The following is a 24984-nucleotide window of genomic DNA, read 5'->3' as shown; positions in this document are numbered from 1 at the left end:
AGAGGAAACCAAAATCATGCAAGCTTTTAATTTTGAGAATCTGTGAAAAATGGAATTGCAGCCAGCAAGCACGTCCTATTGTCACTAATGTTGGTGTCTGCACTTGCCTAAAATATGGCATTATTCTGCTTCATACAATCACTTTCGGGGATATTTAGTGTAAAATTATACCCACTTTGTAAAAAAATGTAGCTTTGCAAAAGTTGGACATGAGGATTTTTTTGTTGTTGTTGTTGTTGGTGGTGGTCCTATTTCAAATTGGATGAGTGTGCATGCAGTTAGTTGTTCATAGACCCCAAAATGTGCATGCAAACAATAAAAAGCCACTTGCCCTAACATGCAATAAATTAGAACTCTCGCACCATCTCCTGGTGTCCTACTATTTAGTTTCTACTGCTACTTCCCTAGGAGCCACCAGGTGGCAGAAGGTTCCAACACTCCACCTTTAATGAGCCTTTTCCGGTTTTGAAAATAACGAGGAAAAGTTTTACCATTTTTGCCTCCAAAAGAAATGTATACTAAAAGACAACAATCACCGTCTAAATTATCAGATCGGTGGATCCAGGAGAACAACGAATTGGTCAACAAATGGAAGGTAAAGTTATCGCGTTGATAATTGCGTCGTGTTGCCTTAAATACGCCTGTCGAATTTATGGAGTCATAGCACAAGGCGGAATGTGCGTTGATATTTGAACGAGCCAACCAATGAAAAGTCTTTCCGGTCGGAAACTGGACTTGCTCGTCGGTCTCGTCCAATCAGCACGCGGCACTAATGTTTTCCGTGATTTTCGAACTGTAGTTTGGCACACCTCACCCAAGTGGTTAGCGAACAACAAACTATGGAGGCACGCACCGAGTTGGATTATTAAACGACGCTGGATCGGATTAACGGGGGGGATTCTCGAACTGTTGGGGGAACTGAATTTGAGAATTTGTAGAGCTGTTTGCTGAAAAGAGCTAAATTAGCTCCTGTATTATTCGTTGCATTGTTTGATCAGACGTCATTTCGAACCGGGTTGACGTTCCGTAAATGAATTCTGGCATGGCTGACAACAGTTTCATGACACCTCGGAGTTTGCTGGTGGATTCATCCGTATATGATTCGAGGCTGGAGGAAACCACCAAGGACCATGATCTTCTCGGGATGGAATGTGATGAAGGTGAAGATATGCTGCCAAAAGTGGAGGCAAGGGTGGTTCTGGTGGGAGAGGCGAGCAAAAATGCCGACCTGGTCAAAGCACTGCAGACTGTACGAGTAATGGAGGTACCAGTGGTTAAAATAAAACAATCCGAATCATGTCCAGAAGATAAAATGGTCATCAAGTCTATTGTCAATATGGAAATTACTACTCCTGTCCTAATAAGCAACAACGTCCAAGAGTTTAAGGATGAAGACAACGCAGAATTTGAGACAGTGTTCATCCTTGATGATTTTAAATCGGCAGATTATCGTGACCTTTACCAGCGTGATACCCGGATCATCGGTCCGCCGGTTGTGCTGCGCTGTGTTTTGAAGGAAGAGCCGATTCCATTTTCATGCCGCCCTCTTTACTCCACAAGTATGTTGAACCTATCACTGTGCTTCACTGGCTTCAGGAATAAAGAAGAAATTAAAAGATTGGTCAATCTGGTTCATCACATGGGGGGCATCATTCGGAAGGACTTCAGCACAAAGGTGACCCACCTCATTGCCCATTCCACTCATGGAGAAAAATACACGCTTGCTGTGTGTATGGGGACACCCATCCTCACTCCTGCGTGGATAAACAAAGCCTGGGAGAGAAGAAATGACATGTCCTTCCACGCCGGTGTGGAGGATTTTCGAATGGAATTTAAAGTTCCGCCGTTCCAAGATTGCATCCTCAGTTTTTGGGGGTTCTCAGAAGAAGAGAAAACAAATATGGAAGAGAGGACCCTCAAACATGGTGGCAAATATTTGGATGTCGGCCATGAAAGATGCACACACTTGGTGGTGGATGAAAATTCGGGGAAGGAGCTCCCACGTTGTTCTCCCAAAGTATTTGTGGTTAAACAAGAGTGGTTTTGGGGAAGCATTCAAATGGATGCTCGGGCTGGAGAGTCCATGTACCATTTTGAAAGCAATGTTGTCAGCCCGGCCATGAAGAAGGCGGTGTCCCTCCTCTCCCTCTCCACCCCCAACAGTAACCGCAAGCGTCGGCATTTAAAGGACACGCTAGCTCAGCTCGCAAAGGAGACTGAGATCTCGCCCTTCCCTCCACCACCAAAAAGGCCATCGGCAGAACATTCCCAGTCCTTGGGCTCCTTGCTGGACCTCACAATCACACCAGACGCGTGCAAAGCCTTTTCGGGAAGCTCCAAGCCATCAAGGAGTTCCATCCAGCCCAAAAAATCAGCCCGCTGGCAAGTTTCCAAGGAGCTCTATCAGACAGAAAGCAACTATGTGGACATTTTGAACACCATACTGCAGATTTTCAAGCTTCCATTAGAGAAAGAAGGTCAGGTGGGTGGTCCCATCCTGGCCCAAGAAGAAATTAAGACAATATTTGGAAGCATTCCAGACATTTATGAGGTTCATACCAGAATAAAGAGTGACCTTGAGGATCTTTTGAGAGATTGGTCAGAAGAAGCAAGTGTAGGAGATGTTATCCTTAAATATTCAAAAGAGCTTTTGAAGGCCTACCCACCCTTTGTCAACTTTTTTGAAATGAGCAAGGATACCATTGTTCGCTGTGAGAAACTAAAGCCACGCTTCCATGCTTTTCTAAAAATCAACCAGGCCAAACCAGAATGTGGACGGCAGGCGCTAGTAGAGCTGCTCATCAGACCTGTACAGAGACTTCCCAGTGTTGGTCTGCTACTCAATGACATAAAAAAGCACACGTCGGACGAGAACCCAGACAAGCTGAAACTGGAAAAAGCGATCGAGTCCCTCAAAGAAATTATGACTCATATTAACGAAGACAAGAGGAAGACCGACGGGCAGAAGCAGATCTTCGATGTAGTTTACGAAGTTGATGGCTGCCCCGCCAACTTGCTCTCCTCCCACCGCAGTCTGGTGTACAAAGTGGAAACCATTGCGCTCGGTGACCAACCGTGCGACCGCGGCGAGCAAGTCACGCTCTTCCTCTTCAACGATTGTTTGGAAATCGCAAGGAAACGACACAAAGGCATCAATACTTTTAAAAGTCCAATGGGACAAACAAGACCGCCTCCCTCACTGAAACACATAGCCTTGATGCCGCTGTCCCAAATTCGAAGAGTCTTGGACCTCCAAGACACGGATGAATGTGTGAATGCATTTGCTCTGTTGGTTCGCCCACCAACAGAACAGGAGAACATGCTTTTCAGCTTCCAGCTGTCTGGAGAAGAAACGTTGAAAAGCGAGTGGCTGAAAACCCTTTGTCGCCATATAGCCAACACCACCTGTCGTACTCACGCGGGTGACCTCATTCACTGTACAGATCCTGACACGCTGCAGGTGAGCACCAAAGACATGGGCAGCACCCTCAGCAAAGCCTCACGAGCCATCAAGAAGACTTCCAAAAAGGTCACCAGGGCATTTTCTTTCTCCAAAATGCCAAAGCGGGTCATTCACCGGGCATTTATATCCAATAATACACCAGAAGATAAAAGACTGCGATTGAGCCCTGCAAACCACGGCAGCGCGACCTTGCCCATGTCCCGCTATGCCTCCACGCACAGTTTGCTCGACTCTCCCAAAAGCAGTAATGGAGTGCAACGTTCCAATTCTTTTGACCCGCACCCTCTAAATACCAGACTTCCTGTATGTAAACTCACTTCTCACAGCCCCGCCCCAAATCATGCTCTCTCTGGCTTTGACCTGGAAACCCAAGGAGACCAAAACCTCTCACCCAATTGCTACCCCAGATACCGAGAGGCTAAATCCTCCACCCTTGAAACGCTTTTATAAACCTTTCCACCAAAACCAAACACCTTTTTTTCTTTTTTCTCCCCCTCTTTTTCTCTCTCTTGGCTATTTTAAATCCTTATAGATTTAGTGAGTTAATCATTTTTTTTCTACTTCAGATTTTAGGAAATTAAAGATATATCCGGTTTCAAAAGTACTTAGCCACCAACCTCAATGTAAATAAATGTTCCTTTTACCTTAATTTTGTTGATTTATGGAAATTATTTTTATTAGCTTTTTTCGTCTACTTACAGAAGCATTTAAAGTACATTTCTTCAGAAGTATTTGTATTTAATTTAAAATATACCTCATCTACTGACACTAAAATAAGAGTAGTTTTGTAGGAACGCCTCACATTTATTTGTCCATCTAACACGTTTTTCCTCAAGCCTTCCTTTTGCCAAAAATGCGACCAATGCTGTCCATCCCAAATCTGCTTTTGTTTCAAATTCCAAAGCCAACTGTCTTCCAAACTCAAAAACATTGACAATTTACCAAGTTTGAGCTCCCGAGTTCAAGACAAGGACCCCAGCTTCTTCTTTTCAGCCACACAGAAATTCCCAGATGCCAACTGAAGTCTCATCAAGCAGTGCACTCCATTACCACAAGGTAGAATCTCCAACTAAGCCAAGATGGCGCCGTTCAAGCGGAAGCCTGTGGCAGTAGCTCTGCACCAAGGGTGTCAGACTCTTATGTTTTTCATGTTTTACAGCTCTTCTATCTTTTTTAAATGACATTTTAATATTTCCTAAAGCATTCTTTTTTACTTTACTTTGTACTTTATACTTTTTACTTTAATGTTTTTACAACTTTCCTTGTTCTGTTAGCCTGGCATTTTTCGGCCACTTCTTTTTTGTTCGGGGGACCAGCCAGCCATGCCTACGCTGTCACACACATGGAACTATCTGTCACAATACGCAGCAGAAGGAGCAACACCTCGGTACCGCCGGAGGTCTGGAGCTGGACAAAAGTGCTGGGAGAAGAGGCAACGCTTCTGACCAACCATTCCATCGTGGGATGGGATGGAAGAGTTGTAGGCCCCTAACAGCGACGGAGTCGAGATTTTCTGCCCTGCTGCTGTTTTCTTCAGCTTCAGACTACTGAGTAACTGTGCAAATAAGCTTGCAAGAGCGTATTCTCCACCTTGGTCACAGTCTGCAGCAGTTCCCCATCTCGTGGAAGACTTCCTGTGTGTGGTTCCAGTTTTTGCCCAATTTACAAGGTCGTTTTTGAGTCCGATTCAGCTACCGCAACCAAATTGGCGCTGTTTAAGCAGCAGCCGGCGGCCACGGTAGCTTTGTCCACTCTTGTTCGTTTTGTGTTTTGCGGCTTTTATGTTTTAATGATTTGATGATTCCATTTACTTTGATTTGCTTTGTACTTTGTGCTTTTTGCTTTGCTGTTCTGTGGGGTTCCAGTTTTTGTCCAACTCTACAATGTCTTTTTGAGTCCGATTCAGTTACCGCAACCAAATGGCGCTGTTTAAGCGGCAGCCGGCGGCCACGGTAGCTTTGTCCACTCTTGTTCGTTTTGTGTTTTGCGGCTTTTATGTTTTAATGATTTGATGATTTTAATGATTGATGCTGTTTATTCTGTCTAATCACCCTCTTGCTACCTGCCACAATGTAATTTCCCGAATACGGGATGAATAAAGTTATCCAATCCAATCCAATCCAAGTTCTACATATTTTTGTGAATACTTATTTAAAGACACATCAATGTTCAACAAAGTCTAATTTTGAGTTTTTAAAAAAATCACTTAGTATTACTGTATCAAACGCACCTGTATGTTTCATGCAGCTCAATCCAATTAAAAATGATGTAAAAAAATAACACAATTCTTTCTTTTAAGCACCCTGTCAGAAAAATAAATGGTTAATGTGGTATGCCGTGGTACCTAGCATTGTATAGCAGTGATAGTTCTTTAAAAACAACTTCATGTAGAACACTTTGTAATGAGCATCTAATTTTCTCTCTTCTAGAATAGAGATGCTTCAAGCCAAGACCAGAACCATGCCGTGTTGCTGTTGTTGCCTGAGTTCCACAAACTTTTTAAAAAATTACAAGGTAAGCTTCATTTAATGTTAAGAGTGAGAACAGGTATTGTGAAGTAAGAGCAATAATATTCTTCTCTTGTCACGGTCTGATCGTATCAGGTCTACCTCCACTTGAGGACCATGCTCACTTGGAAGTGTGTGTGGTTTACAATGTTTGCCTCCTCTCCATTGCTCTGTCTCGCATGTCCGAGGCTGAGCAACTCCTTAAACAAACGATTGAAAGAGGTCAGTGATTGAATTAATTGTAAACAAACCATGTTACGTTGATGCTAGATAATGGAAATAATGATGCTACTCTACAAATGTGCCTTATTTGCAACTCGTTCTGATAGTTTTACAGATGGCAGGTGTTGAACCAATGGCCAGCACCCCACCGCAGTTTTGGCATACTCCTCTAACAGGAGTTGAACCAAAGGTCACCACTCCAGCAGAGTTTTGGCATACTGTTCTAACATCAGTGGAAAACACAGCAATTTCTTCCTTTCTTAAGAATCTTCTATGTGTACAATGGGCTATCTGGTTGGCCAACTGTAAATTTGAAACCATCGAAGCACAAAAGGTAAAACGAAATGGCTCACGTTATGTAAAATGATCCTTCAAATTGTTTTTGTAATAAATCTGTCATGCAGGAAGAGTTTGCCACTTTGTCTGCGGGGATTCAACAAAACATGACAAGTGATGGAATGTCTTCAAACATTCCGCTTTTGATGATGGAACCAAGGAAACTTCTTGAATTGTTGGAAATTTGCACAGTCATCGCCCAAGGTGAGACATTTTCAAAATGCTATTTTAATTTTAAATTTGATGGAGTAATGGCATTGGCACTAAGTTGTTAAGGGCTCACATCTGGAAAATGCCTTATTTTTGTAGATGAAAGCAACTTTTTTTTAACATATAATAAGAAATGATGTGACCAATAACATGAAATACATGGCTGCTTTTTCTTGGTTGCATGAAGGTGCAGAGATGCTAAAGGAAGGTCGAAGGTCAGAAGCTCTTAGTCTTCTGCACCCTGCTTCTTCTCTGCCCGCTCCCAGAATTCTCATAGCTTACACACACTTGGTGTATGGCTGCTGTCTAGCCCAAACGGTAACCTGCCTTTTCCGAGTGTATACTTAGCAATCAGGAGGCCTGAGTGTGTGACTTTGTTTTTTTTTTTTTTTTTTTTTTTTTATGAATAGGGCTGTCCTAACATGGCACTGCTGTGTTTCAGAAAAGCGGTGGAGACAGATTTCCAATGTGTAGGTGCTCAATATCAAACTATACTCGTTCTCAGGAGCCTGGAAAACACACGTGGAGAGATAGAAATGCTTCGTTTTTTGCATTCTGTGAGTCAAGTACTATACATACAACATCTGTTTGGAGGGTGCATTCTTTTGAAAAGAATTATTCTTTTACAGACGCTGATGTTGCCCTCCAATAATGAATCTGTTACACCTGGCAATCAGCTCCTCCCTCTGTCTGTTCTTCTACAAAGTCAAGCACTGCAAAGCCTGCTTTCTGTACCCTCCTCCCTGAGTGTACTTCACAGTTTGGCCCAGAAATGTGTGCTGAATTCAAGGTGAATCTATTTCACTGTCCTTTAACACTCTTAAAAGGAAATGTGTGCTGATGGCACCTTTTTAAAAGTGGGCATTTCAAACTCATTTAGTTTGTACGTTACTCTTGGGTTTGTCCATTTGCAATATGTTTTCATCACGTAACCATATTAATGTAATTCTGTAAATGCCTCGCTGACCATTTAGGGTGCCTGAAGGTGTGGAACATTATCTGGACCTGTTGGCTGCTATTCATTATGATGAACACGGAGTAAGATGAAACACTTTGCATGCCAACATTATACATTTGGAGTGAAGTCTCCCTTAGCAACATATGCGTTTCCACTCTTTTTCTGTTAGAGTAGATATAATCATTAACCTCTGTAAAAATGTTTTGAGCCTTGGGTGGTTCATTCTTCAAACCTGTAACCTCCCCCTTTCCGGTTTCAGGTATGTTCTGAGGACTCTGCCCTCCCTCGGTTACCTGAACTTCACCTGGAGGCTGGCACATCCTTGCTTATGGTCAAGCGACCCGGCGACTGCATGACGTTGTGTGACGAAGTCATTACCACAACGGCAGAGCTGCTGCCAGCGCACGTGTTGCTGGAAGAGCCAGAGGAGGAGGGCGGGGCACAAGCTACATCCACCGAGGGGGCCCAGGATGCGGTGGCGATGATCTTTTGGACGGGCGCGGCACACCTTCTTCAAGGTCACTCTTACTGTGAACTGAAGAACTGGAAGGAAGCTGTGGTTCACTACACTAGGTATGTAAAGATAGGCTTACTTCACCTCTTTATTTAATTAACCTGAGATTCTATTGTGCTTTTTAGATGTATCAACTTGATGGTGAAGGTGCGCTTCAAAGAGAAGGGTAAGTATTTTCTAGCTAGAGTTTGAAGCAAAACAGTCTTTGGAGAGTAGAAACACGTACAGTGTGCTTACAGGTGGCCAACCTCAAGTCCCCACTACAGACATGGTGAATGAGAAGAGAAAAGATCTTCACATCTTACAGCGAATGAAGGGGCTCTCATTTGCTGGAAGGGGCATCAGTTTTGCCCAGACAGATCAGCTGCGACAAGCACTGAGAGACCTCAATCTGAGCCTGCAGGCTTTTCCAGGTTTGAAAAGATCTTGATCACACAAAGTTGATTGGTAGAGGTTTCTGGAAGATTTGGGAATAAGGATTCGATCATTACTGGCAAGACAACTAATACCACAACTTGACACTGTAAATCACATCTTTCCCTGTTTAGAGTGTGTGGGCGCTGGGCTGTGGTGTGGAGAGGTGCTGTGGAGGCTCAACAGGAAACAAGAAGCTGCTAAAATTTGGGAAAAAACCTGGAACTTTAGCTCGGACTCGGCAAAGTAAGGCCCGTCAGTGCTTTTAATCCTTTTGATATTCAGATACATGTGTGTGGGGATACTTAGTGGTGCACCCCAAAATAACATTTTCATATAGTAGTATACCATTTTTTTTTATCTTAAAGGTTACTCTGTTTTTTTTTTTTTTTTTTTTTAAAGCAGAATTCCTCTATATTTGTGGGTACCCCAGTTTGGATCAGTGCTGGATTGTGAAGAACTCCGGCTCAGAATCTGTGAACTTGATTCCAATAAGGACACCTCAAACCAGGAATAACAATGTCCTTGCAAGTTTTGTCAAATGTTAATGGAAGGGAAAATATGGTCGTGTGTGTGTGTGTGTGTATACACTAATATACAGTGATTATAGAACTTAGTTTTAATCACTGCATGTACATATCCAAATAAACTCAGCATTTGTGCATTTTTTTGTAATGGAGGCAAGTATCAAACAAGAAAGCAGTTGGTTCGTGTACTTGTTAGAATTCTAATTGAATAAGCTAAATTTAGAGTACTACATATTAAAAATGCTGCCCCCCCCCCCAAGCCATTGCTTGTAATGACTCACAATAAGGACAAATGAAAAGCTTATGTATATTAAAATGCAAAATCACTTAATGAAGGACAAGGATTTTCAGGATCTCCAGAGCAATTTAATTGTTGACAAGGTGACTTCATGTTTTTTTTTTTATGGAGACACTATTTTCTTAATGTTTTTGTGTGTGTTTTTAATGTATCTTCTTGTTGATGGTGTTGCTATTGGTTAACTAAGTGAGCAGAAAAATTAAAATTTTTAAACCTAACTTCATTAATCATTTTTTCCCCTTTATATTTTGTGGACGCCAGATCTTTCTACTGTTCAGATTTGTAAGATTATCAAAAAATAGTCAATTGCCTGGAAAGGGTTGTTAGTGGCTGACGCCTATTTGTCTGTCAGGGAAGAAGGGTCGTAAATACTAGCAGCAAAGAAATGTCGCCACAATTTCAGTACAACTCAAAACTCTTATATATTTTACTTTTGAAAGACTTGGATAAGAAATTGAGTCCTGACGTATTAATACCAGCACGTTGTCTTTGATATACACAACAACCACGTCCCTTTGACGTTTCAGACATGAAAGAGCTCTTCTAATGACAAGCCCATCGTGGTTGTTTTGATCGGAAACTAGACACGCAGGATTTGCATTTCATTTATTTTTTCTATTTCCAACCCAAAAAAATATCCGCTTTAATGAGGAAAAAAGATGAGATGACTTGGAAATTCTTTAACGCGGTACATGCTCATTGGTCTACAGACTGTTTATCAACGGTCTTTCATGACCAATTAGATCAAAGTAGGCGGGCTCTCTTTACGATTGATACGTTTGCAATTGGACAAAAGAATACGTCGTGAGAATGACGCTAACCAAACTTTACTTTCATTGGTCGTAGAGTTTTGATGAACACCAGCAACCAATCAGAGTCAAGGGGAGCAAGCACACAGTACAGCAGTATAGAAAACCACGGAACCTGCTGGACATTCGTGTAAATTTTGCGAAGTAGGAAAACGAAGCCGGCGAAGCAACGCAAACTTAGCTAGATTTTCAGTATTTATTATTGTAACCCAGGTGGACAGCCATGGCATCGGGAGGGGAGTAAGTAAACACATTAACACGTATTTTTCAAATAACCTTTGTCTTCAAGTAATGCTAATTTATCCTCGAAATACACAAGTTTATTAAACTTAGCAGGACTCCTAGCATGTTAGCTCTGAAGCTAACGGGGTCAGTTACTTGTCCAATAGCTTGATAGTTGACAACATAAAAAAAATACATACGAGTGTTATTTTATCAGTAATTTGTATTAAAAACTGTCAAATTGCTGTTGTCCCAACGCTGTCGTGAATAGAGTGTAGTTAACATCCTTGTTGTGACAACGGCTTGACAAAGCACAGTCATTGCTGTCTGGTTGCTGCGCGTCTTAGCTTAGCAACATCTTCAAGGCCGAATCCATCCACCATTACAGATCTGGCCTTTACGCCGACACAAATACGATCACTGGGCTTTTTGCCCATCCGAATAACCGAGGCGTGATGGACATTAATATTACGCCAAATACTGTGTATAATCAATCAGCGTTAAGGCGTAGCTCGTTGCTAACGTCACATTCACTGTAAACTGTGTCGAAAAGCTAGCCGCTTAGCTTGATTAGCTATCATGCTGAATGACCAAGTTAAGGCGTAATATTGTTTGATATGGTGACAAAACGACACGGGCCCGAAGTTTTTGTGGTGCAGACCACAGTGGGTGATTAGGATCGGACAGCCGTTGAAGTGATGAACGAGAAAGCTGTGAAAGTATTTCCTATTGATTCTTTTGCTGTGTCATCTGGGTTTGCTCTCTCGCCCGTCACTTAGCCAGATGCTAACATTTGGGTGCTAATGACAAGAAGCGCATTTAAAAAGCGTTCTAATGGTCCTCTGGAAATGGTGTCTTTCGAAATTGAATCTTTCCAATCGTATGCCTTTTATGTTCTTTTTGTTCCGTCATCAGAAACATGAACAACAGTCTAGTTTCATTAAGTAGTATACTCGACGCATTCATTCATTTTACATCAAATTTGTAAAGCAAAATAATAGTGTAAGTGCACATTTTATTTTAGTGTCCACCTGCATCCACATGAAAAAATTATGTTTTGACACTGAAAATGGTAGCCCTTTGACAATGGAAGGCAATAACTTTGAGAAACTAGCTCGGTATTTAATATTTAAAGGTATCATAATTTTGTTCAATTTCCTTTCTATTAAGAGCAAAGAATGATGACTTAGCCACTGCAATCCTGAAACAGAAGAACAGGCCCAACAGACTGATAGTGGACGAGTCTATCAATGAAGACAACAGTGTGGTGTCTCTCTCTCAGGTACACAAGTTGTCTGAATGGGGGCAGTTTGAACACGATCAGTCACCAGCGACTTATCAAGTGTCTACATTTTTTTCTTCCAGACCAAGATGGATGAGCTGCAGCTCTTCCGTGGTGACACAGTGCTCATGAAGGGCAAAAAGAGACGTGAGACAGTGTGCATCGTACTGTCAGATGATACGTGCTCTGATGAAAAAGTTCGAATGAACAGGGTGGTCCGCAACAACCTGAGGGTCCGACTGGGTGATGTTATCAGGTGGGGAAATGGCAATCGACTTACTTGGCTTATTCTTGAACTTCAATTCTTACAAAGGGTGTTGTTTTTACTCTCAGCATTCAGCCGTGTCCTGAAGTCAAGTATGGAAAGAGGATCCATGTCCTACCTATAGATGACACAGTTGAGGGAATCACTGGCAATTTGTTTGAGGTGTATCTCAAACCATATTTTCTAGAGGCTTACCGCCCCATCCGCAAAGGTCAGTGCAAGGACAAGTGAAACTTCTCAACAAAACGCCCCGTTGGCACGAGTGGTTAGCACGTTGGCCTCACAGCTGTGGGATCCTGGGTTCAAATCTAAGTCACGTCCACCTGTGTGGAGTTACTCCGGTTTCCTCCCACATTCCAAAAACATGCATGGTAGGCTGATTGGACACTCTAAATTGCCCTCAGGTATGAGTGAGGTACAGAGAGCCCTGTAATCGGCTGCCCACCGTGTTCCCCATCTTTGGACCGGCCAAAGTCAGCTGGGATAGGCTCCAGCACCCCCGCGATCCTAATGAGGATAAAGCGGTTCGGAAAATGAGATGAGATGAAACTTCTTAACAAGTTGAGACTTGATTCATAAATGCAGCCCGATTTGTACTTTGAAGGGGATATTTTCCTGGTCCGGGGAGGCATGCGTGCCGTGGAATTCAAAGTGGTGGAAACCGATCCTTCTCCCTACTGCATCGTTGCTCCTGATACAGTCATTCACTGTGAAGGCGATCCAATCAGGAGAGAGGTGTGTACTAATCTTCACACACTGAGCATAGGGTGATTGATAGTCGCCTTCCTCACGCTTTTGATTGAATGCACAGGATGAAGAGGAATCTTTGAATGAGGTTGGCTATGATGACATTGGTGGCGTGAGGAAGCAATTGGCTCAGATCAAAGAAATGGTGGAACTTCCTCTTAGGCACCCTGCACTTTTCAAGGCCATAGGGGTCAAGGTATGTGTATACACTGATGTCCTTGTGTTACTATTACAGCTTTTTATCTTCCAGAGTCTCGATTTTCCAAGTGGGAAACTGCAGCAACAGCAACCCTGCTGCTACATTGAATTTTTGATAAGGGTCACATACTCTGTTTATGGGGTACAAGGGACACTTAAATTCCTGGAAGCAGTACACATCCAGTATTCTTTCTATGATAGCTTGTTGTGTTTGATGACTTTGATTTATTTTTTGGGGGTGGTTGTATTTCTCGGGTTTGAGCATAACTATAATATACTGTTCCAGGGAAGTATTTTAGTAAATAAAACAAAATCACAAAAAACACAAATGCAGTACTTTAACTGCTGCACCTACGCACCTCATGTATGAAAACATTTGTTGATAATCATCATTCGTTATCTCCATTTCGGTTCACTGTTTTGTGGTCGTCACTTTCTTTGTATGCTTTGTCCTTTAAGACAGTCGAGATTGTTGCATCTTTGCTCTTTAATCTACCTAACCTTTTAGTATGATTTAAAAATACCAGAATAAAAAAACAAACATGGCTGTATTTTTAATACCAAAAATAGCATGGAAATGTCTGTATTGCATTTAGAAGCTTGTGTGTAATTAGTCATAAAATGAATTTGTTGCTTTTCCTAGCCCCCACGTGGAATCCTTCTGTATGGCCCCCCGGGAACTGGAAAGACTCTGATTGCTAGAGCCGTGGCCAACGAAACTGGAGCCTTCTTCTTCCTGATCAATGGTACGGCAATTCAGAATGTGTCGTCATGTCTGGGTTTATTGAACTGGTTAGACAAGTTTTCCCTTTGTTGCAAAAAAAAAAAAAAAGCCTTTTCTGATTTTTACTCTTTGGTAATAGACACTCAATCCATTTGAAATCATTGATTTAAGTTTTTTTATTTTCTACAGGACCTGAGATAATGAGTAAGTTGGCTGGTGAGAGCGAGAGTAACCTAAGGAAGGCTTTTGAGGAAGCAGAGAAAAATGCTCCTGCTATCATCTTCATCGATGAGCTTGATGCTATTGCTCCCAAGAGGGAGAAGGTGAGGCCGAATGACTTGGCTTAGTATTGCGCTCACTTTTAAAATCAAAAATACTTTTCTGCTGTGGGCAGAATACAAAGGTTTTACATGTGTGCTGAGTGTATAAAATCCAAACAAATGCCAATAAACAACACAATTTTGCAGACTCACGGAGAGGTGGAGAGGCGCATTGTATCGCAGCTGCTGACTCTGATGGATGGCCTCAAACAGAGAGCTCATGTCATCGTCATGGCTGCCACAAACAGACCCAACAGCATCGACCCAGCTCTGAGGAGATTCGGTCAGTAGCGGGGTCAAAATGGCAATAGAAATAAAGCCTCGAGTGGCTTTCATGTTCCTGCTTTTGGCCACATTGTTACTTCCTGAACTGATAGGAATGTTGTTTGAATCCCCTCAGGCCGTTTTGATCGTGAAGTGGACATCGGTATTCCGGATGCCACTGGCAGACTTGAGATTCTTCAGATTCACACCAAAAACATGAAACTGGCTGACGATGTCGACTTGGAACAGGTCCGTACCCATTTTTGTGTTGTGGTAAGCGTTTGCATGTAGCTTGAACTTTTGGTGTTTTTGCCGCGACAGGTAGCCAACGAGACCCACGGTCACGTGGGAGCCGATTTGGCCGCCTTGTGCTCTGAGGCTGCGCTGCAGGCCATCAGAAAGAAGATGGATCTGATTGATCTGGAAGACGAGACCATTGACGCAGAAGTGATGAATTCGCTGGCTGTAACCATGGATGACTTCAAGGTAAAAATGAGTAAGCCTTATTCAGAATATTTTTAAGGTGTGCTGAAAATCTGTCCAATGGTTTTCAGTGGGCCCTGAGCCAGAGCAACCCATCAGCTCTCAGAGAGACAGTTGTTGAGGTTCCTAACATTACTTGGGAGGATATTGGCGGTCTGGAAGATGTCAAGAGAGAGCTGCAAGAGTTGGTACAGGTACGGAAACCACCGAAATGCCCCTTCCATGACAATCTGCTAACTTTTCCCGACTTGAGTGTCTTTTCTTACTCTTGTTGATTTCAGTACCCAGTGGAGCACCCGGACAAATTCCTCAAATTTGGTATGACCCCATCTAAGGGGGTGCTCTTCTATGGACCTCCTGGTTGTGGTAAGACTCTGCTGGCCAAAGCCATCGCCAATGAGTGCCAGGCCAATTTCATCTCCATCAAGGGACCCGAGTTGCTCACAATGTGGTTCGGAGAATCCGAGGCAAACGTCAGAGAGATTTTTGACAAGGTTGGTCGGTTGGCGACCCCGTCGGTTCACCGTCAAGGCAAAATGTGGTCCTTTACACCAAAATTATTGTCTTCCCTCCTCAGGCTCGCCAAGCGGCCCCCTGTGTTCTCTTTTTCGATGAATTGGACTCCATAGCAAAGGCTCGCGGCGGTAACGTGGGAGACGGTGGTGGCGCGGCCGACCGTGTCATTAACCAGATCCTGACCGAGATGGACGGCATGTCCAGCAAGAAGAACGTCTTCATCATCGGCGCCACAAATAGACCCGATATCATCGACCCCGCCATCCTCAGACCCGGACGTCTGGACCAGCTCATCTACATCCCCCTGCCTGACGAGAAGAGCCGAATGAGCATCCTCAAGGCCAATTTGCGTAAAAGTCCTATCAGCAAGGTAAGGTGAACCTTTTCTTTCCCCCTCGCGGGATGAAACTCCCCTCATCTTGGTTCCAAACACCACATCTTGGTTATCCTAGGATGTGAACCTGGATTACCTGGCAAAGATGACCAATGGCTTCTCCGGAGCTGACCTCACGGAGATCTGCCAGCGGGCGTGCAAATTGGCCATCAGGGAGAGCATCGAGAATGAGATCCGCAGAGAGAGGGAGAGGCAGACTAATCCTTTAGCTATGGTGGGTGCTCGGTCTTCCTCACTGGGCCCCGTCACGGCACGTCCGGCGCGATGCAGTTCCAACACCTTTGCTCTCTGTAGGAGGTGGAAGAGGACGACCCCGTGCCCGAGATCAGGAAGGACCACTTTGAGGAAGCCATGCGATTCGCTCGCCGCTCCGTCAGCGACAATGACATTCGCAAATACGAGATGTTTGCCCAGACACTGCAGCAGAGTCGTGGTTTCGGCAGCTTCAGGTATGTTTTGGACTTTAGTTCTGCTGTGTATTTATTTATTTTTACATTATTTGTTTTAATGCACTGATGCAGAAGAGTGACGTAGTGAGATTACAGATTATGGGCAAATCACTGATTCACCACCCACATATCCTCATGCAAAATTTTACTCACTTATGATTGACTGAGTCAGACCTCTGCAAAGACCCATCCACATTAGTCGTCTCAATGACTAGAGATTCCTAACACGAGTGAGCAATTGGTGCTCATAGTGTTGCGTAGATTGCAATTTTCATTTGTTTGTGTTCCGTGATAACTATTTCTACAGGCTAAGCTATGGGCTAAATGTTCTCACGGTCTTTTTCAGGTTCCCCAACAGCAGCACAGTCGGCAGCGGCCCAAGCCACGGCACAGGTGGAACCGGCACTGGTCCTGTTTTCAATGAAGATAACGACGACGACCTTTATGGATAAGTGTACACCCCTTCCAAAGTGGTCAGCACAGGGATGACACTTGTACAAATTTTCGCAAGATTCCACCTTTTTAGGACTTTGTGCTTCTTTCTTGTCTTCTGATATATTTTTTTTTTATAAGTTCCCTCAGAGAAAGCATGTTGCCCCTTGGCTTGCCCTGGCTTTGTTGTGGGCGGAGAGGATGTTTGCAAATGATTGATGGTCGGGCACTGGGGCTTTTCCAGTGGGGGGGGAGATGAGGGGGTTATCGAGTGGCCTCGTTTTCAGCATACTATGATACATTTAGTGATGGGATTCAATGCTAGACATTAAGAAAAAGAGAAAAAAACATAACTAAATTACTTTTTTGTTTGTTTTTTAAAAAATAAAACAGTAGCATATAATGTATTCAATTTGTCAAAGTTATGTTGTTGAAAATAAAATCTCAAGTGTTAAAATCTTGGCTTTTTTGGCTTTATATTTTAAGTGCAATAGTGGACTGTCAGGGCCTGCAAGGCCTTGTTTGCTGGCCTAAAATATCCGAATTACAGACTGATTGCATACCTGTCAACCTCTGCTGTAACTGTCCTTATAAATTATTATGATTCCCTGTACAAACCGTACAATGCATGTTTACTCGCGGTAACTCGTTTCTTACAATGTGGCTCCTCCATGCTTGCTTCCACGATATTTACTCTATGTATATCTACTCATACGCATGTCATCCTTTATCGATATTGCCGTACGCACCGCTAAAAAAATACATACAATTGAGGATAATTTTTGTCGAGATTGGTTTTCATAAATATTGACAATTCCCCCCCCCCCCCCCCCATACAAAAGTCGGTGTACGGTGTACATGATTTGAAATGGTAAAAAATTGTATAAAATACGTATAAAACGTACAAGTTGACAGGTATGCTGCTTTATAGCATCCAGACCACACAACTTGCGACTATTCTTCGTCATCTTCTAAACATAGACGGGTTGGGAGAACAAAGTACCTCTTAGGAGAGGGGTGTCAAACTCACTTTGGTCTGCGGGCCGAATACAGCTTAATTTGAGATCAAGCGGGCCGGACCATTAAACTCATTGCAAAATTACATAGAACTAACAATAAGCCCACTTTTTTTCCTTTGTATTAGTCACTAATACTAATAATTAGTGTAAAGATTGAGTACATTATCAACATGTTTATTAACAGAATTTTCCTTTTACATTATGAACAATATATTATGAACAAGAGAATAACATAAGAACATAAATCTCAATTCATGTTGTCTGCACGTACTAAAACACTGCGCCTCCTAGCGGATAATACAAGAACTACACATTTCAAAGAAAATTCATATTTTTTATGCAATGCAGCCTTCTTCCCCGGGCCGTACCAAACCACCAGACGGGCCGGATCCGGCCCGCGGGCCGTATGTTTTACACCCCTGTTTTAGGAGCAAGGCAAGCAACTCACCATCTTTTCCACTTTCAATGTGACGGGACAATATGGGCGTGGTTACGCCACCACGCCCATATTGTCGACGTAGGGGAGTTAATTGAGTGCATGTGCAGTAACGCTTCCTTTTGGAACGCTGGTGGACTAGCACGCCAAGGAGGTAAGGAAGGAATCGAGCAATTCACTGGCCTAAATGCGTTTTTATCACTCGATCGGGAGGTTTTTCACCAATTAATTGAGCCTAAAACGCCAACAAATCTCTTAGTTTAATGCCAGGTTTAACACACCGTCGACAATTTAAGTATGGGCTTCTTTTCTCGATTGGCTTTGTGCAACATGTTACTAGTCAGCATTAGTAATAGCGTCACGATTTGACTTAAAAAGCATGTCCTCCGTTTTCTCTCCCTTATTGAGTCGTGTAGCAAGACTTTGAATTTAATCAAACAATCCAAAACATCAACCGACCGTTTCCTGGGTAAGTGCTCACTCTAGATTGACATCCTGGGGCACGACTTAGTTCTTGTTGTTTTGTATGTAATCGTTTTCATTCTGAATGCTAAACACCCGTTCCCGATTTGTAATTGTTCTGTTTTTACTAAATAAATCACGTATACAAAATTGAAGCCAACTTTCTCCTTGGTCACTGGTGTCAAAGTAGTGGCCCGGGGGCCAAATCTGGCCCACTGTGTCATTTTGTGCGGCCCGAGAAAGTAAATCATGAGTGCTGACTTTCTGTTAGGATCAAATTTAAATGAAGGTTATACATGTATATTATGACCTCATCTTCCCCTTTTTTAAATCAATAATTGTAGTTTTTAATCCATTTTTTACTTTGTGTTTTTAAGTTTAAAAAAGCATATTGTAAAATCTAAGAATAAATTTGTTTTAAAAATTGTTTTCCATGCTAATATTGAACATTTCCCCCCAAATATTTGGTTTCCTTTTGAAATGAAAAACAAATTATTATAAGATATTTTCCCTCATGAAGAAAAAAAAGCTCAAACATTTGTTTTAGATCTATAGAAATAACTGAATATTTAGGGATTTCGATGCAGTTTTTTTAATCCAATTTAAACAGAAAAAAATATCTAAATATTTCAAAAATAGTACATCTCACGTGACCTTATTGCGCCCCGCGAACCAACCCGAGTTGTCCTAGCTGTTAACCTCAGTCTTTATATTTAATCGCCTTGTCTAGAAAAGGGGAAATAGCACTCCAACTTATTTTCATTCTTGATCTTGATGGTTTATTAAAATTCTTGTAAGATTTCTCTATGCTGTAATTGGTTAGCAACCCCCAAATGCCTTGGTTAAATCAAGTTTTCACTGTTTAGTATCAAGATAAAACTACTTCCCATTAAAAAAAAACTAAGCCTACCTGTTGAATCTCCAGGCGCTAAATATATGCAAACTTGTGCTTTTTTGTGTGCAATTTTTCTGTTTAGCACCAAGATGCAGCTTTCTGTGTGCCTGGATCGCTCTTGAGGTTACAGAAGGGGAGACTGGGACTGATCAAGGTAAAACTTACCCCCACAAAAAAAGTTGAATCTCCAGTCTCTATATATTCTAACTGTTGCTATTTTTCTTGCATGCAACAGGCCTGAGGTATCTTGGGTGCAGGTTGCCCACTTGAAGATGTCTCTCTTTCATCATATGGTGTCTCTGTATTTCTGAAAATCCAAATTCAATAAAAGCCTATATCATGACATTTCACTGGCCATTCATTTCCACAGCTTTTTGACTCAATCTTTGAGGTAAGAAGGTTGTCATTTAATGTTGGAGCAAGAATTCTAAGTGTTAATTCCCCCCCCCCCCATTTTTTTTCAGATTTATCTTCTAAGTGTTTATCCCCATTTATTTTAAATTTTATTTTCTAAGTATTTACCCCCCCTTCTTTTTTTCAAAGATTTAACTTCTAAATGTTTATCCCCATTTATTTTCTAAGTGTTTATCCCCCCTTCTTTTTTTCAAAGATTTATCTTCTAAATGTTTATCCCCCCCCTGCATTTTTCAAATTTTATTGTGTTTATCCCCCATTTTTTAGTCTGTTTATTTTCAAAGTATTTATCCCCCCTTTTAAGGCTTTATTTTTTTGTTTATCCCCCCATTTTTTTCAAATTTTATTTTCTAAGTGTTTGTCCCCCCTTTTTTTCAAATTTTATTTTCTAAGTGTTTATCCCTTTTTTTCAAATTTTATTTTCTAAGTGTTTATCCCCCCCTTCTTTTTTTCAAATTTTATTTTCCAAGTGTTTTGCTGTTATTTGTTAATCTACAAATGTTTTCTTAAGTATGCAGAAGTTTAAATATTTACTTGTAAATAAAATTTTTTTAACTCTGATTGTGACTTGCATTTTTTGTTAAAGACCAACAAATGTTTACATTTCAAAGCTTTTATTTTGAAAAACTTGAATAAGATGAAGTAATTCCTCTTGTCACCAGGTGGAAATCTGGAAAAACAGGATATCAGCTTTTATTTTGAAAAAGTTTGTAGATTGGTTCCCGCTGGTGCTCCAGCATCGTAAAAAATTGAATCTTCTCCACCCCCTGGTGGAATTCTGGAAAATAAAAAAGGGGGGTCAGTACCCAGAGTTAAATAAAAAAACATTGAGAAGGGCTCACCTTTTATTTTGAAAAACTCCATAGATTGGTTCTCACTTAACCTCCTGAGCCTATCTGTTCATAGGCAGAAACCAGTGAATTCTGAAAAACAAAAAAAGTCAGTACACAGAGTTAAATAAAAAAACATTGAGAAGGGCTCACCTTTTATTTTGAAAAACTCCATAGATTGGTTCTCACTTAACCTCCTGAGCCTATCTGTTCATAGGCAGAAACCAGCCCCCCCCCCTGATGGATTCTGAAAACAAAAAGTCAGTACACAGTTAAATAAAAAACATTGGGAAGTGCTCACCTTTTATTTTGAAAGGCATGAAACCTTGTCACCCTTGGGTGGAATTTTGAAAAAACTCAGATATGCTCAGGCAGAACAAATCTATGAGTTTTCAAAATAAAAGGCAAGACCTTGGAAATGTTTTAGTTTTGTTTTTCAGGTGTCCTGCCTATGTGGTGATAGGCTCAGGCATGAGACCTGGTCCCCCTTGGATGGAATTCTGAAAAATAAAAACATTCACAAGGTCTTACCTTTTATTTTTGAAAAAACTCAGATATGCTCAGGCAGAACAAATCTACAAGTTTTTTTTTTCAAAATAAAAGGTAACCAAAAAAGGAGTGAAGGCACAATAAATTAAAGTACAGACTGGTGCCAAACGTCAAAATTTGACAAATCGACCTATATTTAGCTTTTTTTCTATAAAACACCAAAAGGCAATATTAGTCAGTCTGCTGTAGAGACTAAAAAATGTTCCGTCTGTTTTCCTCCACAAAAATATATCAGGATCTTGATCATGTGGTGGGAAATTTGAAAACACTGGACAGGGGCCTACAAGGTTAAAATAAATCCTACTTCTGCCTCAAGTTTACAGTCAATTATTTCAAATCCACCCATTCTTAAAAAAATAAATATACAATGAGCCGTTTTTCTCACTATGTTTAAATGAGTCAAAATGGCATCTGCACTATTGTTAAATAAATCAGTTTTGTCAAAACCACATTTAAAACCAAGCCCTGAGGTCTTTAAAAGAGTAAGGGGCTGAAAGTTTATAATTTATTTATGTTCAGTTCCACTGCATGGCAGATTTTTTAGTAAGTTCAGAAAGATGTGAAAAGTCACATAGAAACTCAAGCAGAAACTACTTCACTTGCCACTACAGTATTCTTTTTAAATTTACTTCAATAGGGATAATCTTACTTTACGGTTTATCATTTATGACAACCATGTCTGGTCTACATTAACCGCGATAATCGAGGGATTACTGTTTACATTTGTGTGGGTGACTAATCCACAGTTTTTTGTTATTTAAAAAAAAGTTTGAATGTATCATGATGAAAATCGAGCCAATTACGCAAAGTCCTGAACACTGATTCGCTGGCGTTTAAATATTACACGGATAGAGAAAATGGGAACTATTTAAAAATGACTCACTGTCATGGCGTCGACAAGCTGCTCCTTTCTGGTCGTTTTGGCCACATTCTTGTTGTTTCCCAGCAGTCTGTGCACATTGAGGGACTGAAACACACAAAGGAATGATTTCGTTTTAAACAGAGAGCGATCGGTAACGCAATGTAGCCAATTTGTTTGCAAACATTTTGCTGTCTGCACATACATGGGGCTTCATCACGTCAACGAATCACACTTAAGACGAGAACTGGAGCTTCAAAATCCCCAAACAACAACGTACCAAATGTGCAGCATGGTCCTGTGAGAAGTTTGGCAGGATTTCGTCGGCAAATCGTCACTTTTGAGCTGCTCAGCAGTGCACGCACACTCATCCTGCCTCCTAGCCCATTAGGCAGTTCCGCGTTTGACGTCGGCTATTTGAACTCGGGCCTCGGCCACGCCCATTAAAAAAGGACACATAAAAATAAAAAAAAAATCATAATAACGTGCATTAGTCAGTATATGTTTGTGTGGAGGGGCTTTAAATGCTTTTTGGTTGGACTTTAATACTTAAAAGAAATATAAATTGTTTTCATAATAACATGCATTGGTCAATGGGTGGGACGAGGGCGGGGCTGTAAATACGTGTTGATTAGGCTTTCATACTTAAAAAATACATTGTATTCATCGTAACGTCTTCGGGGGAATAAAATACGTGTAAAAGGTACAAGTTGACAGGTATGTGGTTGATGTTAATTATTTTTTGGCCATGAATACTTAATATATGATAACATAATAATATATAGTTCCAAATTGTCTGTCAGATTCCTTTAATTCATTTTCCCCTGGTTGCGTTGCTTCCAGATGTGTTATCATATTCAAGCATTTAACCAATCAGGGTCAGAAATCTACTTTTTCAGAGTACAAATTCAGAGTTCATACAGGTACCGCCTACTATCAATATGGAGGATGAACCATGGACAGCATGGTGGTGGACTGGAAAGCAGCTAAGAAGTGACAATTTACCGAAGAAAGACCCGATGAAGCTCTCACGGGACAATCCAGTGCATTCGGTACGTTGTCATTTGGGCATTTTGAAGCCCCAGTTCTCATTTTAAAAGTGCTTTTTGACGGGAACATGCTTCGATCGCGTGCTGTAGCCCCAAGTAGATGTAGACCGAAAAATGTTTGCAAACAAATTGGCTACATTGCGTTACATTATAGTTCTTTATGTTTAAAAAGAAATCATTCCATTTTGTGTTGCAGTTCTTCAAAAAGAACAGAAATTTGAGACAAATCCAGAATCGGACGGAAATGTCCAAAAGGAGGCAGCTTTTGAACGCTGTAATGAACGAGATGCTCGGCAGGAAAGTGAGTCATTTTTGAAATACTACTAGTTTGTATTTTCTCTCTCCATGTAATAATTAAATGGCAGCATTCAATGCTTTGCTCAATTAGCTTGTTTTTTTTAAATTATGATACATTCGCATTTTGAATGAAAACACACTTTAACTGGTCTTTTAATAGCAATAAGCTGTGTGGGTAACACAGTTTAAACCACCAATTTTCCCCAGTGAATGTATAGAAAAATGGAAGTATTGATGACCTTTTGGAATATTTATTTAAAAAAAATAAAGGATTTGAAAAGATTGACTAGAAAAAAAACATCCAGGATGAAACTAACATGGGAAATGAATGTGGGTCATTTGTGCATCAAAATGGTTGAATAAGCAATAATCACACTGGTGTTTTGGTTCAAGACCAGGAATAGGGTGGAAGAGGTGATGAACCGGGTGAATGCTGTCAAAATCCACGAGAGGACCACAGATGTTGTGGATGAAGTATGACCCAAGTGTTTTAGGTTATTTAATGTAGTATTTGCATGTAATGTGTACTAAACCTTCAGTTTTTGTATCTTGCTTTGCTTCAGGGTCCACCCAAGTTAAAGTCAAAGAAAGGTCTGCTCAGAATATGATTCTCTCTTCCACCTGCAGACAAAATAAGACAAGACAGTTATACATTTAGCAACACTTACTATGGAAGTTTGGAGGGGGAAAACCCCACTTAATTGCACTGTTTTTCCCTCAATATTTAGTGTTTTTTTTCTAAGAAAAAATAGCTGCCCTGAAATGTTTATTCTTATGATAATAAAGGAAGTTTCTAATCTTTAAGACTAAAGTCTCCTTACTTTTGGGGTCTGGCATCTTAATTTTCCTATATAGGGGGGGGGGGGGGGGGGGGAGTAAAATACAATTTATGTTCAGTGAAATCTCACCATGATATAATTCATAATAGATCAGATTTGACATTGAGTTACACGGGGATTCTACATGTTTTAAATATAAATGTTTTATAATGTTTTGTTTAATTTGGATAAATACTTGGATATTCTACAATAAACAAATGCATTCACCTCTCAGAAGACAGTCTGCAGAGTTCAAGCGGCCTTTTCAAGTGGGCAACCTGTGAGGAAGATCACCTGGACATCAGCCTGTTGCATGCAAAAAAAAGCAAGTTATCCTATATGGAAATGATTCTAAAGATAAGCTAATGTTTTTTGTGGAACTTGTTTTACCTTGATCTGCCCCAGTCTGCTCTCCATTAGCCTCAAGGGTGATTCTTGTGGGCACGCAGAAATCACTGCGTCTCACTGCATCTTGATGCTAAACGGGGAAAAAGCACTATGTAAAAGTGGTGGGCCGGGGGCCAAATCTGGCCCGCTGCATCACTTTGTGCGGCCATAGAAAGTAAATCATGAGTGTCGACTTCACACAGGTGGACCGAGGCCGACGTACTAACCACTCATCCGCCGGGCTGCCCACCTGCGGAATGTAAAATGTGATTATCATAATTCAAGGGTTACTATTTCATGGAAATGTTACAAATTGAACAGATATATAAACAGTGTTACTATTGATGACCGACCAACTGTTTTAGCATGTCTACCATTAAAAAGTAGGTGGAATCAGTTTCAAGCTGTTACTTCA

General features: G+C 41.2%; 4 protein-coding genes and 2 long non-coding RNA genes across 9 annotated transcripts; 5 read left to right on the top strand and 1 right to left on the bottom strand.

Moving 5' to 3' along the window:
• Positions 1-378: 378 nt before the first annotated feature.
• On the top strand, positions 379-9667 carry LOC144215698 (Fanconi anemia group G protein homolog). Of its 4 annotated transcripts, none has more exons than XM_077744785.1 (14): positions 379-595; positions 5893-5977; positions 6067-6192; positions 6300-6526; positions 6597-6732; positions 6926-7056; positions 7149-7295; positions 7368-7528; positions 7713-7776; positions 7956-8269; positions 8336-8376; positions 8450-8623; positions 8759-8870; positions 9030-9667. In XM_077744785.1, the coding sequence occupies exons 1-14, from the start codon at positions 512-514 to the stop codon at positions 9139-9141; spliced, it is 1914 nt and encodes a 637-aa protein (XP_077600911.1). In that variant the 5' UTR covers positions 379-511; the 3' UTR covers positions 9142-9667. The 4 variants fall into 4 exon arrangements, with proteins under 4 accessions (XP_077600911.1, XP_077600913.1, XP_077600910.1 ...); XM_077744787.1 differs by having other exon boundaries at positions 8759-8879; positions 9030-9152; XM_077744784.1 differs by having other exon boundaries at positions 380-595; positions 9027-9667.
• On the top strand, positions 633-5577 carry ect2 (epithelial cell transforming 2). Its single transcript, XM_077744783.1, has one exon. It carries the CDS (start codon positions 1031-1033, stop codon positions 3911-3913), a length of 2883 nt encoding a protein of 960 aa, XP_077600909.1. The 5' UTR covers positions 633-1030; the 3' UTR covers positions 3914-5577.
• A 664-nt stretch (positions 9668-10331) lies between the features above and the next one.
• LOC144215616 (transitional endoplasmic reticulum ATPase) lies at positions 10332-17011 on the top strand. Its single transcript, XM_077744666.1, has 17 exons — positions 10332-10498; positions 11651-11762; positions 11846-12018; positions 12096-12238; positions 12632-12762; positions 12839-12970; positions 13616-13718; positions 13886-14019; positions 14164-14299; positions 14417-14529; positions 14602-14766; positions 14835-14957; positions 15045-15257; positions 15341-15649; positions 15732-15887; positions 15968-16122; positions 16469-17011. Exons 1-17 carry the CDS (start codon positions 10482-10484, stop codon positions 16572-16574), a joined length of 2421 nt encoding a protein of 806 aa, XP_077600792.1. The 5' UTR covers positions 10332-10481; the 3' UTR covers positions 16575-17011.
• A 1055-nt stretch (positions 17012-18066) lies between these two features.
• Positions 18067-19947, top strand: LOC144215968 (uncharacterized). Its single transcript, XR_013330534.1, has 4 exons — positions 18067-18163; positions 19449-19520; positions 19602-19757; positions 19831-19947. It is a non-coding gene; the product is annotated as an uncharacterized LOC144215968 (long non-coding RNA).
• Positions 19948-20377: 430 nt separating this feature from the next.
• LOC144215691 (uncharacterized) lies at positions 20378-22512 on the bottom strand. The gene is made up of 5 exons (XR_013330476.1): positions 22299-22512; positions 22043-22126; positions 20764-21110; positions 20623-20703; positions 20378-20558 (listed from the first exon to the last, which is right to left on the bottom strand). It is a non-coding gene; the product is annotated as an uncharacterized LOC144215691 (long non-coding RNA).
• Positions 22513-22633: 121 nt separating this feature from the next.
• On the top strand, positions 22634-24168 carry LOC144215690 (uncharacterized). Its single transcript, XM_077744777.1, has 5 exons — positions 22634-22735; positions 22942-23070; positions 23264-23368; positions 23758-23838; positions 23928-24168. The coding sequence occupies exons 2-5, from the start codon at positions 22960-22962 to the stop codon at positions 23970-23972; spliced, it is 342 nt and encodes a 113-aa protein (XP_077600903.1). The 5' UTR covers positions 22634-22735; positions 22942-22959; the 3' UTR covers positions 23973-24168.
• The last annotated feature ends 816 nt before the right edge of the window (positions 24169-24984 follow it).

Source organism: Stigmatopora nigra, chromosome 22 (assembly GCF_051989575.1).
Source record: "Stigmatopora nigra isolate UIUO_SnigA chromosome 22, RoL_Snig_1.1, whole genome shotgun sequence".
Classification (NCBI taxonomy): domain Eukaryota; kingdom Metazoa; phylum Chordata; class Actinopteri; order Syngnathiformes; family Syngnathidae; genus Stigmatopora; species Stigmatopora nigra.
The sequence above is the reverse complement of the archived record's forward strand: the minus strand, read 5'-3'. Positions and strand labels throughout refer to the sequence as shown.

Bases quoted from the DNA above. Each gene is read 5' to 3' on its own strand.
- LOC144215698 (XM_077744784.1), top strand. From the start codon at position 512: ATGTATACTAAAAGACAACAATCACCGTCTAAATTATCAGATCGGTGG. The intron at 596-5,892 runs GTAAAGTTATCG...TCTCTCTTCTAG, and splicing joins AATTGGTCAACAAATGGAAG to AATAGAGATGCTTCAAGCCA. The intron at 6,527-6,596 runs GTAAAACGAAAT...TCTGTCATGCAG, and splicing joins AAACCATCGAAGCACAAAAG to GAAGAGTTTGCCACTTTGTC.
- ect2 (XM_077744783.1), top strand. From the start codon at position 1,031: ATGAATTCTGGCATGGCTGACAACAGTTTCATGACACCTCGGAGTTTG.
- LOC144215616 (XM_077744666.1), top strand. The intron at 12,763-12,838 runs GTGTGTACTAAT...TTGAATGCACAG, and splicing joins GCGATCCAATCAGGAGAGAG to GATGAAGAGGAATCTTTGAA. The intron at 14,530-14,601 runs GTCCGTACCCAT...TTGCCGCGACAG, and splicing joins ACGATGTCGACTTGGAACAG to GTAGCCAACGAGACCCACGG.
- LOC144215690 (XM_077744777.1), top strand. From the start codon at position 22,960: ATGGAGGATGAACCATGGACAGCATGGTGGTGGACTGGAAAGCAGCTA. The intron at 23,071-23,263 runs GTACGTTGTCAT...TTTGTGTTGCAG, and splicing joins GGGACAATCCAGTGCATTCG to TTCTTCAAAAAGAACAGAAA. The intron at 23,839-23,927 runs GTATGACCCAAG...GCTTTGCTTCAG, and splicing joins CCACAGATGTTGTGGATGAA to GGTCCACCCAAGTTAAAGTC.